The sequence below is a fragment of the Meriones unguiculatus genome, chromosome 3, assembly GCF_030254825.1.
Source record: "Meriones unguiculatus strain TT.TT164.6M chromosome 3, Bangor_MerUng_6.1, whole genome shotgun sequence".
In the NCBI taxonomy this organism is placed as follows: domain Eukaryota; kingdom Metazoa; phylum Chordata; class Mammalia; order Rodentia; family Muridae; genus Meriones; species Meriones unguiculatus.
The window spans coordinates 132,907,400-132,921,675 of NC_083351.1; the positions used below are offsets into that span (position 1 = coordinate 132,907,400).

Sequence of the window (14,276 nt, forward strand, 5' to 3'; positions counted from 1 at the left end):
TGTGCTGTGACTACAGTGTCGAGAGCTCAGAAGTGTATCCTGAAGACAGGAAAACGTTTCCACAGCACTTTCTATTGTAGAGTACATCTTGAAATAATAATTTGGGTAGCTAAAGCAAACAACATTAAATAAGAAATAATATCAAATTGGGGTAAACCTGACCATCTAAAAATTTATCACGAGGCCAGAAAGACTGCTCAGCAGATTACTGCAGTTAAGAACTCTGGCTGCAATACTTTGGATCTGTGCAGTGGCCTTTTGTGTCTGCTTCCTTCTCTGAGCCTCATGCTTCAAAGCCCTTCATCTTGCCCTTTTGAAAGCTTGCTGTGAAACAATAAGCTAGTTTTCCAATAATCTAATGCAGAAATAACTGGTTTCCAGGCCAGAATGACTGGGATAAATTTTGAAAACTAACAGTTTAATTCCAAGTTAATTCTGGGGACGATGCATAGGGACATGCCAATGTGACTCGGAATAAAAATATGAGGAAAAACTGAGTGCTCAGAGTAGAATGTACTATGTTATTTGAGAATAACTGTAGGGTGATGCAGCCAAAATACGTTATGTGGTTGTATGAAAACATCACAAAGAAGCCGACCAAGCTAAAGTTCTAGATACCGGTATGATATATAAGGAATTTTAAAAATGGTTGGATGTGTTTTTTTTTTTTTTTTCCTTCCTTATAAGTACAGTCCTCAAAACAAACAAGCTAGGAAGCATTTTTAGTTTTTTTGAACATAAATCAGCCTTTTCTATAAGTTAAAAATTATATGCAAAAACGTTGGTGGCATTTTCTGGCTTCGTTTTCATGTTCTTAGGGAAGGTGAGATGACATCTTTGGTAGAATAAGAGCCTCATGAAAGCAGAAATGCCCTTGGAAGCTTCATGCCGCCGCAGTTCCCAGGCCTCAGTGGCAAGATGGCAGCTGAGGGTGAGCTCCGTGAGGGACAGCGGTTCTCCTTGCTGTGCCATGGACCTCTTTGTCATGGAGACTTTACACTTGGCACTCCCCCGCCCCCCCAAGCAATGGACACTGCCTTCCTCTGGCTCTCCCTGTGCTTTCAGTACTTAAGTTTCCTCACGTGAGTGGAGTCCAGCCAACATTTTACTTTTGTGACTGGCCTACCCTTTCACAGGGTCTCTGAGGTCCATCTGTGTTGCCGCATGTGTCTGTCTGTACTGATGGGCTCTTAGGTCACCTCTTAGCTGTGAGACTCTGCAGTGAATGTCAGTGGGCAGATAAGGCCTAAGGAGGGTTCTTATTTTATTTTATTTTATTTTTCCCGATACAGGGTCTCTCTGTGTAGCTTTGGCTGCCCTGAAACTAGCTCTGTAGACCAGGTTGGTCTGGGACTCACAGAGATCCACCTGCCTCTGCCTCCCAAGTGCTGGGATTAAAGGCGTGCACCACCACTGCCCGGCCTGAGGAGGGTTCTTTCTGAATTCTTCTGCATGTCTATTTAGAGAGAGACTGTGGGATTCTAGGACTGATTCATCCATGCAGTACAGCAAATGTTTGCCTGCTTTTTGTTGTTGTTGTTTTGTTTTCTCTTTTGCCCAAAGCAGCAAGAATTTTGAGCTGAGGAAGTCAATTCCTAGAGCGGGTCCTCTTACCCCCTTGTTCCCCACCTCCACATCTGTGTAAAAGACACGTCTCTAGGAAAGTCTATTTCTCTGGTAGAGGCATTTTACTAATACCGTTTTGGGGAATTACCAAATGACTGCCATTGCCCAAATGACTCCTAAAGCAGGCACAGGGCTGGCTTTCATCTCTCCACACAGGCTCTTGTGTTCCCACATGTGGCTCGGGAGTGTGTGCATCTTGTGGCCTTTCCTCTGCCCAGGCCTCAGGGACCGGAAAGGCTGTGTCAGAGGAGGTTTATAAAGGACGGGGGAGGGGCCGCAGGGAGGAGCTCGCAACTTCACCGTCGAGGATGGTGGAAATGGCTGTGTTTTGAGCAGTGTTGATTAGTAGAATATTCCTCTGTTGGAGATGATGCCGTAAGAAACGTTCATTCTCCCGTGTGTGTTTTACTGAGTAGCCCTTGCCTGGGCAATGCACTGTCATCCTGTGCGTGACTAACTAGCCCTTGCCTGGGGGTGTGCCCTGATGTTTGGGGCTTGTGTCTCTCATGCGTCTGCTTCTTTCAGCATTGGGTCCTCTACGGAGGCTGAACCGTTAGATGTGAGAGAGGACGTGTCAGGGAAGTCACCTCATGGCACTATGGAGGCTGAGTGGTCCCAGGCCAGCTTCCCTATGGACTGGAGATGCTAGGATACTGGATACTAGGGTACCAGTTCTCCCCCATGTCTGAAGGCCCCAGAACCAGGGATGACCATGATGTACTTCTCAGCTGCCAGCAATAGCCCTGGAGTCCTAAGACCAGAAAGCCCTGGAGCTCTCGACTCACAGCTGGGACTCGGGAGCTTGCCCGTGTCCCGCAGCCATTCGGGGGCCAATAGAAATCCTTCTCCGTCCCATTTTGTTCTTGCTAGCACCAGGCTCACTGGATGGTACTAGATGGTACTCACCCACATAGGGGGCAGATCTCATTCTCTCAGTACACAGCTCCTGCCAGCTGGCAGGAGAAACACTCAGTAACACATCAGCATGTCTCGAGGGAGTCCTTACCCCTGTCACACTAATGCCTACAGTTAAGTGTCAGGGGTGTAGTTCAGGAAACTTGCCTTGCTCAGGTTCCTAGCCACTTGCAGGCCAACTGCCGAGAGCCTGCTCTCTGGAGTGTGGCTGGTGTTGTGGCATCTGTCTGTCTCTTCTTCAGCACGTCATGATACGGAGCCACCTAGCTGTGCCTAGGCCTGGGTGCCTGGCTCCTACAGCTACTACAAAGGGCTAGTGAGTAGCTGCTTGTGAGGCGTTGGCAGGATGGTCAGACCCGGAGTCCTCAGCATGCGTTGCCTCTTCCCTACCTCATCATGTCGGGTCACTGGGGACCGTGACAGGCGCTTGCTGCTGTGTGAGTCTGTGGCTCAGGAAAGGAAGAAGCTACACCTGGCAGGGACGGATGTTTGGGAGCTAGAATCGAGGCACTGATCTGATTAGTCCTCCAGGGGTGACTGGAAAGCAGATGTCCAAGCCGGTCCTTCACTGTGGTTGGACAGTGTGGTGGAGCCAAGTGTGGCTCCCGATGGCTGGCTGGACAGCTGCTGGCTGCGTGCCGCTTTCCTCCTCCACACGCGCTCGGAAGGCATTGCTGCTCAGGTGAGCTGTCTGACTCAGCCCTTGTCTTCCCTGCAGGCGGTTTTGGTAAATAACATCACCACCAGCGAGAAGCTCATCAGAGACCTGCAAGGTAAGCCCCTCCCACCAGCCCAGCCACTGTCTCAAGGAAAGCCTGCCTGGCCTGATTCCCTCAGGGCCTCAGGTGGCTCTGTCACTGTAACTGAGCCATCCTTAATGTCTCTGCCCACACAGTCTGTTCCTATAAAATATTACTGTGTATACTGCAAGTTATGATGGACATAATTCAGCCCTCTTTGGTTTACAAACCTTTTAAGAAATACTGGTATAGAGTGCAGTGGGAGAGGCACTTTTCTATCGCTTGCAAGACCTTAGGTTCAATCCCCACCACCAAATGAACAATGAAATTGGATGAATAATAGTCAATACTCTAATACTCTGCACACCATCACGTGGAAAACCCCCACACCCAACCTCAGGCCAAGGTCAGACTACAGAGAATTATATAAAACTTTGTATAAAGCTGCCTTCGAGCCGTGCATATGAAGCACATGTGGGGGCTGGTGAGATGGTGCAGCAGCTAAAGGCGCTTGCCACTAAGCCTGACAACCTGAGATCAGTCCCAAAATCCACGTAGTACGGGGAGAGACTGACAGCCCCCCCCCCGTGCTGACTTTTGACCTCTACACATGTGCAGTGGTACATGCACACACACAAATAAATGAGATCTAATCATTAAAGTTCTAGTAGACATTTTGAATGGGGTCAATGGAGGGAGAGTGTTCATGAGTAGGTACCGTGGCAGGGGAGGGGCTATTCTCTTCCTCCTGTGCCATTTGGGCTGTGAGTTGTTTTGTCATGTCTTTTATTATTATTTTATTATCTGCGTTGGTGGTAGAATCCATGGAACTGGAGGTATGGACAGTTGTGAGCTGCCATGTAGGTTCTGGGAATTGAACCTAGGTCTTCTGGAAGAGCAGACAGTGCTCTTGACCACTGTGCTATCTCTCTAGCCCCTGAGACAAGGTTTCTCTGTGTAGTCTTGGCTGACCTAGAACTTGCTCTGTAGACCAGGCTGGCCTCAAATTCACAGAGATCTGTTTGCCTCTGTTTCCCCATCCCTGCCGAGCCTCCCCCCTGCTCCCAGTGCTGGGATTGAGGGCTTGTGCCGCCGCCGCCAGACTAGCTTCTGTTGGCCTTGTGTGTCTGAGGGGCTCAGTAGCCACACAGAGGCCAGTGACGTGACTTGTCCTTCTGGCTTAGACCAGCTGAAGGCCCTGCAGAAGAGTTATGGCAGGCTGCAGCAAGACATCTTCCAGTTCCAGAAGAACCAGACCAGCCTGGAAAAGAAGTTCTCCTATGACCTGTGAGTGTGGCTCAGGATAAGGCCCCTGGGGAGGTGGGTCCATGTTCTGCACATCAGAAGCCAAGGACAGAGTCCTGCAGGCTCACCCGTGACAGAACTGATCCCTTGTTCTGTGTAGCATTTGAGAAGGGACTCAGAGCTCTGGGAATCACATCCTTTAGGAATCAGTATTTATTTGGTAAGTGTCATCCATCAGGGCTCAGTATACAGACTAAGTAAGGAAGGTATGATTGTGTACACAAGCAGTGCTCAGCAGGAAATGAACTGTCACTATACTGTAACATTTATGTATCATAAACTAAAGCACAATGTGGCAGTCTGAACACTTTAAAAATGCCAGGTGTGGCTTGGGAGAGGTGGCTCAGTGGTGAAGAGGGCCCAGGTTCAGTTCCCAGCACCCACATGCTAGCTAACAAATGCCTGTAACTCCAGTCCCAAGAGCCTGATACCCTCTGCGCGTGTGCTCCTGCACATGTGTGGGGAATGTACACACACTTAGGCACACCTAAAAACACATGTGTTTTAAATATCAAGTCAAGCATGAGCTTAAAAAAAAAAAACAAAAAAAACCCATCTAGAATGTTTCGGCAAGATCTTGATAGGTTATTGTTGCATGTTGGTGGTTCATTGCTGAGAGTTCTGCGTGCTTCACAGTGAGAGTGGAGTGTAGTCCGTACAGTGAGGTGCTGAAAGCTAGGCTACACCCGCTGGGAAGACAGGAAAAGACACTTCTCAAGGCAGAGAACAAGGCTGCCATCTGCTTAGTTTTCCAGCTCTTTCCCCCAAGGAAACAATGAGTAAAATGGAACATGGGGACCCCTGGCCGGGAACCTCTGACCTTGCCCCACAGTGACTTCTCAGGCTGCCTGACTGTAGCCACCTACGCTTGTTAATCCGTTTTCACTTTCTTTCCTTACACATAGAAATTCATGGAGCTTCAAAGTGTTTCATCATTTAAAAGATATTTGGGCTTTTATCCTTCTACAAGACAATGTAGGTTTAGCTTGTCACTAGATATACATTGCCAGAGTCCCTGCTTTCTTTTGAAATGGGTCTTCCCACGTAGCCCAGGCTAGCCTTGAGTTTGTATAGCCCAGACTGGCCTGGAACTCATGATTCTTCTCCCACCCAAGGGCTGGGATCACAGTCCAGTATTTCCTAATTGCGTCCTCAAAGTCAAGCTGCCTGTGCGGTCCCCAGCAGCTGAAGACAGCCGCCTCCCATGTGCCGGCCCCACAGAACACCCACGTTCTTTCGAAACAGTGACTTGCCTCATTTCTTTCTGATTACTTCAAACCCCCAAACTGTGAAAAGCACGGAGCCTGGAGCGATTTCCTTCTGTTCAGACTCAGACTACAAGCCCCAGAACCTAAGCTCCGCCTACTCCTCTTCTCCCCAGTGACAGGCTTCAGCATCTTTATTAACCAATTAACTTTGAGTTAGGGTGAACAAAGTTTATACAACAAAGACAGGTATATGTGGGAATGTGTTTGGGTGACAACCAGATCTTGGGGGCCAGTAATTAGTATTAGAATACATAGCAGCAGACCAACCCCCAACAAGCCATGGACTCAGCATCCAACCCTTCTGGTGCATCGATGTTTACCAGCCCAGAAGCTGTCAAAGCTCAAGGTGCAGAGGTGGTAGCTGGATTTGTTATATAGGCATGACTGATGACATCATCAGCCACATGTTTAAATCCCAACTTCAGGCCCCTTTACCACCTAGAAGAGGTGGAACTGAATATTTCAACCCCCATCCTGAAATGTGCACCACCCCAGGACTCCACCTCACGAACCATCTCATCAACTTAGCCACAGTTCTGATCCAAGGTGCTCAAGGATGAAGATGTTTCCAACACCAGGACATTACAAGGGTTTTAGGAAATTTGTACTGGTAGCCAGTGTTTTTAAAGAAAGTGTGTGTGTGTGTGTGTGTGTGTGTGTGGGTGGGTGGGTGGGTGGGTGGTGGTGGTGGTGGTGGTGTTTAAAGCAATGTAACAAGTCTGAAGTATGGTAACCCTTGCAAGTTCCCTTTTCATACCATGTCCAGGGTAGGAAAGGGCTGTTCTGTCTCCTGCCACAGTGAACTGTGGGTGTGGGGTCCGGTAGGGAGTGCTCGGGACATCCACATGTCCTTCCATTTACTTTCACCAGGAGCCAGTGTATCAGCCAGATGAAAGAGGTGAAGGAGCAGTGTGAAGAGCGGATACAAGAGGTCACCAGAAAGAGAAACGAAGCCTTAGTTTCCAGAGATGAGGCTAAAAGTAACGACCATCAGCAGGTAAGTGGGGCCTGCTCTGGCCTGAGCTTCTGGGAGGTACACCCTTCTCTCCTAAACACTTTGTCCTGCTGACCCTGGTCTCTGTTCTCCCTGTGGGTTTGGTTCCTGTGGCATAGTAGAGCAAAGCCTGGTGCCAGGATGCCCGGACTAAGGACCCCAGGCTCAGAGCTTTGACCTTTCAAGCCTCAGTACCCTGTGGAAGATGCTGCTGCTACTTGGCTTGAGCACACTGAGGTCAAGATGAGGTCAGGATCAGCCTGGTCAGTGTAGAGCCCAGAATATTACCTTCTTTTTCTGATAGTAGAGCATTGGCTTTTTCAAAGGATGTATTTTTGCTTTCAATGATTTTTTTTAAATTTTTTAGTTGATTTATGAGCTAATTCACATAGCCTTTCTTCTATTTACTTTGGATTTAATTTGCTAATTTGTTCTATGGCTTCTGAAAGGCACAGTCTTGATTCTTGGATGCAGACCTTTTTCTCACGTATGCATTCAGTGCTACAAATATCTTTTTAGAAAGCACTGCTTTTACTGCAGCCTGTACATCCCAGCAAATCGTTCTTATCTCTATCTACCAAAATATTATTTATTTTGAGACAGGGTCTCACTATGTAGCTCTGTCTGTTCTGGAACTTATTATGTGGGCCAGGCTAGGCTCAAAATCACAGAGATCCTCTTGCCTCTTCCTCCCGACTGCTGGAATTAAAGGCATGACCAAATTGTTTTTAAATTTGAGACTTTACTTTTAACCCATATGTTATTTAAAAGTATGTGTCTTAATCTCCACCCATTTGGGGATTTGCCAGTTATCTTTCTGCTTCCGATTCCTTGTTTAATTTTATAGTAATAGAGGAGTAGACATGATATGGTTCCTAGTTAAAATTTCCTAAGATGTAGTGTTAGCCTAGAATGTGGCCTTTCTTGGTAAGCATCCCTTATGAGGCACATATTTCTCCTTTGGCTCTTTCCCAAAATTTTTGATTTTCCTGTAGTTGAAATGATATGCCTTTTTAGTATTTATCCTGGCTGGGTTCTCTGAACTTCCTCAGTCTATGGTTTGGTATTTGACATGAATTTGGAGGAATTCTAGATAATTCTAAATAATCTTGATTATCTAGATGTTTCTTGACTTTTGTCTGATCATGTACATATGTGTGACATTCTGAAGTTGTTGCAAGACGAGGGCTGCCATTTATGGCCTCCTTCCCACCCTGGGTATGAGGAGTCTAGGGCTGCCATATGAGGTCTCACCTGTAGTTGTTCCACAGTGCTTGAGATTTGGTCCATTGTTTTCCATTGTTTTGTTCTCTTTGTTTTTCACTGTCATGGGTTATATTTTATCTCCAAACTTGGGAAATTGTCCCTTGTCCGGACCTAGTCTACACATGAGCCCACAAAAAAATTCATTTATGTATAGAAGTTTTAATCTCAGTATTTTTTTTCCCTTGAAGTTTCTATCTCTGCCTCATTGTCTGTTTTACTCACTTGGGCTCTCTGTTCCAAATCCATGGCCTGGTAAATCTGGTATCACTGTGTGGCTGGTTCTGATGTTTCCTGTCTCCAGATTGGCTTTTGCCTCACGGGATGTCTTCTACATATTTTCTTGGCCACGGGACAGGATATGCTGGAACAGTAAAAGGAACTGTTGTAAACAGGCTATCTATTACTGCTTGGTAAGATGTGACAGAGGGGAGACATACTTCCTTTAGGCCTAGAAGTGGGTAATTAGCCTGTGTTCTGGATTATGTCCCGTTTCTCAATATCCCGTCAGGTAACCAAATGGCAGAAATGGGCTGCAGTTGGACAGTCTCCTTCCCTTATCTCGCTTAGCTCTTGAGAGAACCCAAAGGAAATGCACACATTGGGAGTGTGTTAATTTCCATTTATTTGTGAGTTTCCCAAGCTCCATTCCATGTGGTGTGAGAATGTGTTGACATTTGTGTGATGTTAGTTAGTCATGTGAGGTCCCAGGTGCCTTGGCGCGTGTTGGTGCTGGGATGTGTGCTGTAGCTATTTGGTCAGGTAAGTTGGTTTATTGAGATCGTTACATTTTCCCCTTGTTTATTTTCTTCCTGATTGTGGAGGACCTGGACTTGCGCAGAAGTCTACTGATCTACATGCCATGTGGCAGGGCATGACTGTTTTGAGTTTAGTTCTTAGCCAGATGTAATGAGGGGCCCATGAGATGCTCTGGTGGTCCTGTGCTTGTTCCGACTCTAGGCGCCCAAGCCTCAGGCCAAGCTTCAACAAGTAGTCCCGCCAAAGGAACAGACTGCACAAGGGGAAGCGGATGTGCCCAGAAACAAGTCCCAGAAGCCGGCCCCCAGGTCAGAGGAATGGAGCTTGAAGCCACGTGAGCAGAATGGTGAGTTATGTCCTCCATTTATCAAGGAGTGCCATATGGTTTGGGGCAGTACAAACACTGAGGGCAGAGTGTGGCGGTGGGCTGGCTCATGGCACTTTCTCTTGGGACCCAAATTGGGGGCCACAGGCTTCCACTCTGTCCTTATACCTGGTCCTTGTCAGGTGAGTGCCAAGATCCTTGGCAGCAGTGTAAGGCCAGGTACGGAAGGTACCTTCATTTAAGGTACTGGGGGACTTTAAAGACTGAAGGGCAGAGAGACAGCCCTGGATGGCTGGTGTGCCTGGGCTCCCATGGCTTGGTATGACCCTGAGAGCCTAGCACTCTGCCACTGGGGGTGTCAGGGTTCTCAAATCCATGTTATTTTCTGACTTTGTTTGTTGGGTTCTGTTTTGAGACAAGATCTCTATTACATAGTTCTGGCTGTCCTGAAACTCTCTTTGTAGACCAAGCTGTCCTCGAACTCACAGAAATCCACCCGCCTCTACTGAGTGCTGGGATTAAAGCTGTGCGCCACCATACCCAGTGCTTTTCTGTTTAATCTGAAGAAGACGCACAGCACTGACACCTGTGGTCTGTAGCAGAGGTCAAAACACCAACAAGCTCACAGATATTCTGAAGTATGTAACTCACACCAGTCTCTCTTTCTGGCAATATTCTAGGAATACAGTGGTGACACTTTTGTTCGTTTTGTTGTTTTTTTGCTTTTGTTTTGCTTTTTTGAGATAAGCTCCTGTGTAGCCCAGGCTGGCTTCAAACTGCTGGGCCAGTCTCTTGTGCAGCCTCAAGGCTGGCCAATGTCTTGAATTGACTTTGCTTCCTTCATCTCCTAAATCCTGGAAATACAGGTGTGTTGTACACAGTCTTAATTAAATGTTATCATTTTTTTTTCCTTCTATCTTGTCTGAGGCAGAGTCTCCCCGGCTGGCCTCAAACTGATATAGCCACTGTTGGCCTTTAACCTCCTGATATTCCTGCCTCTGCCTCCTGAGTGACAGAACGATAGATAGATAGATGTGTGTACTCCATGGCCAGTCACATCTAATTTTTGTTTTAGTTAAAATTCTCTTGAAGCCAGGCATGGTGCACACCTTTAATCCTATCACTTTCTCTGGAGGCAGAAGCAGGAGAATCTGTGAGTTCGAGGCCAGCCTGGTGTACAAAGCATGTTCCTAGACAGCCACCAGGGATCCACAGAGGAACTATCTCAGAAACACAAAAATCAAACCAAAACAAAAAACAAAAAATGCTCTTGTAATCATACCTATGTTTTGTGCACAGAAGAAACCAATGAGATTCCGGTCATTGGCGAGGAGCACGGTCTGCGACCATCGAAGGCAGCAGTCCAGGAACAGGCTGCCATGGATGGCATGCCTGTGGGAGCAGGGAACCCTGATGCGAACATACAGCTACCAGCTGCCCAGCTACCTGCTGCCCGGCTGGCCAGGCCTGAGGAGGATTCCGAGTACCCTGAGCGGGACCAGCTTGTCATCAGGGATGGTCAGGAGGAACATGCTGCTGAGAAAGGTGGGTGGCTCTGCGGGTTCCCAGGCTTCCTGCCAGCCACTTGCCTTTCTCCATCTTCCCAGTACTGGACCCATCTTGGATTTCACCAAATGGCCTTTGTGACTTATTCACTCTTTTATGTGTTTATTTGTTGTTCACCATCAACAGGGAAATAGGGTATAGTGCAATCATATTTTAATTTTTAGAAATAATATTAATGTCAGTGGGATTTCGAGGGCATGTGGCACCCCAAGACAAGTGCATGGCAGGTCAAATGTTGCCCCTGGCAGGTAGACCACCTGTCTGTCTATCTCTACCTGCTTATGTGTTCAAGTACTGAAGGAAGTGGATGGGAGTGCACCTGAGGAAGTGACGCATGCATCCCCCTTTCCTTTCCTGAAGAGTCAATCTTGGATCAACTAAGTATCTTGAGTATATTCTTTTGCCTTAACGAACCTTCCATCCCTTGGAGCGAGGAGCACTCTTGTGACACCGTGCTCTTGGCTGGACCAAGTACCTGAATTGAATAATGTGTCGTAGTATCCCCCGTTGTTGCAGTTCAGGATGCATTTTATCAGCCTCCCACGGAATGTCACTTCTCAGAGCCTTGCTCCATACCTACAGCAAGAAGATGCTCCCGAGAGGGAGGGCCCCCGCTCTGCTGGCACTCAAGTGTCTGACTACTGGAAATGAAGTGTAGCAGCTAAGGGAGGACAAGCTACCAGGCCTCTGTGGTGTACCTGCTTCCACAGGCATCAGTAACCATCTCATCTGGAGGGTAAAGGGAGAGCTACACTGTGCTGCTGCTACATCAGAGTACAAGCAAAGAGTAGAGATTTTCCAGGCATTCCTTTTAAAAAGGCGCTCCTGTGCCTCCCCGTGTACACACACACTTCAGGTATCAGGGAGAAGCCTGTGGTCTGTTTGCTTTCTCTGTAATCTTTCCTGGCCGCTCTTTCCTCCAGGAGCAGCCCACACAGGAAAAATTAAGGCAAGTAACATGGGGTGTGTACCTGGGAAATAGCAAAATAGCTTATAGGGTTGATACCTGCTCAGTTACTGTGCTTTAGAGCTTTCATAAATTCAAGAGGTCTCTGGATTATTTGGGAACTAGCTGGAGTATAGAAGCCCTCTAGAGTCTGATATCCAATCCACAACGTTTTTGTGTGTTAGGAATGAAGCCCACAGCCTTTGCGTGTTAGGGTTTTGTCACTGAAGCTGAATTTTATGGACTCAGTGTTGAAGGGGCACGTTTCTGAGTACTGTACATGTCATTTCTACTGGGAGCAAGCCCATGAGTCAGGCTGTTTTCTAAGGTACAGGTTAGGTGACAACCAGTACTGGTGCTGGTGTTCCGGTGACATCAAGAATGAAATGCAGGGCTGGAGAGATGGCTCAACAGTTAAGAGCACTGACTGCTCTTCCAGACAACCCAGGTTCAATTCCCAGCACCCACATGACAGCTTACAACTGTAACTCCAAGATCTGACACCCTCACAGAGACACACAGGCAGGCAAAATACCAATGTATGTTAAAAAAAAAAATTAAAAAAGAATGAAATGTAGCTATGTCTGATGTGCTGGTTTTACAGGAGGAAGCCAGCAGAGACTGGGAAATGAATACAACCTGGATGAAAATGAAGCAGGATCTGAGAGAGACAAGCAGGCAGTCCTTGCAGGGAATGACAGAAATATAAATGGTAAGAAGAGTAGAATATGAAGTGCTCAACTTTCATCATTTTACTTTTCTTTAAGTAATATTGATAATAACACTGTAAGTTGTTGCAAGATATTTGATCCCATGGTGAACTGTAAAAACTTCTTTATTGTCTGGTGTGGTTCCACTTTAACTAAATACACCTTTAATTCAAGAACTTCCTGTATATTATAAACATGTGATTATGGTGTGGCTCAGCCCTAGCACATACCTTCAGTCCAAGGGCTTTCTGTACACAGGATTTAATAAAGTTTTAGGTCAAGAGGAGCAAAAAAAAAGAGCTGACAGGGATTAAGTAGAAAGGAAGGACTTTGAGAGATTTAAGACTGTGGAGAAGAAGGAGCTTTTTCCTCCTGGGTAGTGAGCTGAGTATGAAGGTCAGCTGGGTACTTTCTCTGCTTTTCTGAGCTAGCAAGTTTGTGGCCCCAGTATCTGGCCCCTGAGTCTTCACTGGTAAAATTGGAACACTCTGAGATTTTCATTTTTAAAAACTACAGTTTTCAGTGCAGGGAGACTGTTTTCTAAAAGCCCTGGAAAATGGGGTAGCAGTAAGCAGGGTGAGAACAAAGGTACCCCAGAAAATCAGAGGGTTTACTTTAAGTGATTTAGGGCTTTTCCAGCCAGATGGCCCCAGCACCCCCCAGTTACTCCATCGTCTAGTTTTGGCACAATCATTAGATTCTCCATTGACTGCCTCTAAACCAGTTTTCTGCTGTGTAAGCCTCTGGAGAGCTGACGAGGCTCCTTCCTGCTCTGACTCCCTGAGAGGTCAGCAGCACTCTGTTCCACCTTTCTGGGTTGCATAAAACACACTCAGTGTTTGACCAGTTTATACATTTCTTTGTGGATTGATTGTATGCCATCTACCCTGTAACCACTGAGTTTTCTGCAGGTTTAGGTTTTTGCTTCCTTGCATCCTGTGCTCAGCTCTAAGCACTAGTTTTCTTGAGCCTTAGCCATTGGGGCATTTGGGAGGAAGTACAGGCCACTGGAGTGTCTTCCCGGTGAGGTGCGGGCGCTGCATGCTGCCGTACCTGACGTTCTCTTCAGTTTTTAACATGAAGCACTGAGGACATCAAGTGTGCAGCTTCTTGTGGCTAGATGCTGTGTCCTGTTGTGCCAGTTACAATGCAAATCTCCTGCCCCAAACCCGGTACGTGGGTGGCCTTTTAAATTATACTTGTTTGTGCAGGCACATGCATGCCATTGTACTTGTATGGAAATCAAAGGACAACTTGAGTCAGTTCTCTTCTTCCACCACGTGGGTCCTGTGGATCAGAGTTCCATTTCAGGCTTAGTGGCAGGCAGTGAGCTTTCTGGTTAGCCCTAACCCGAATCCCCTCCCCTCCGAAGCGGAGGGGCAAGTCCAATATCCCTAGGCTTCATCAGAAATCCTCTGTCCAGTGTTGCATCTTCATTACTACTGGAGCACTACTCCACCTTACTCTTAGATTCAGAGATACCTTCTGTGCATTACCTCATCAACATTCTATTGTTGTTTTTTGAGACAGGGTTTCTTTGTGTAGCCTTGGCTGACCTGGACACTCTTGTAGACCAGGCTGGCCTCAAACTCACAAGAGATCCACCTGCCTTTTCCTCCCTGAATGTTGGGATTAAAGGCGTGTGCCACAATGCCCAGCTTCATCAGCAATTCTTAATGTTTAATGCATTCTTAAAAAATTACAATTTCAGGACTGGAGAGCTGGCTCAGTAATTAAAGACCCAAGTTCAATTCCCAGGACCCACATAAGGTGGGCACCCACAACCGCCTATATACTCCAGCTCCAGGGCATCATCCTGTCCAACTAATGTCCTCCTCATGTAGGCCAATGTCCTGCCT

The 14,276-nt window shown here is 47.0% G+C and overlaps 1 protein-coding gene across 4 annotated transcripts in view; it reads left to right on the top strand.

Moving 5' to 3' along the window:
* Golm1 (golgi membrane protein 1) overlaps window positions 1-14,276 on the top strand; it is a 41,493-nt gene that overhangs the window by 23,973 nt on the left and 3,244 nt on the right. For 3 of the 4 annotated variants that reach the window (XM_021647786.2, XM_060380554.1, XM_021647787.2), the window contains 6 exons: window positions 3,260-3,314; window positions 4,466-4,568; window positions 6,725-6,851; window positions 9,072-9,216; window positions 10,495-10,740; window positions 12,312-12,419. In XM_021647786.2, the coding sequence (XP_021503461.1) occupies window positions 3,260-3,314; window positions 4,466-4,568; window positions 6,725-6,851; window positions 9,072-9,216; window positions 10,495-10,740; window positions 12,312-12,419 (784 nt within the window). The remainder of the gene's footprint in view (window positions 1-3,259; window positions 3,315-4,465; window positions 4,569-6,724; window positions 6,852-9,071; window positions 9,217-10,494; window positions 10,741-12,311; window positions 12,420-14,276) is intronic. The other variant, XM_021647788.2, reaches the window with a different exon arrangement.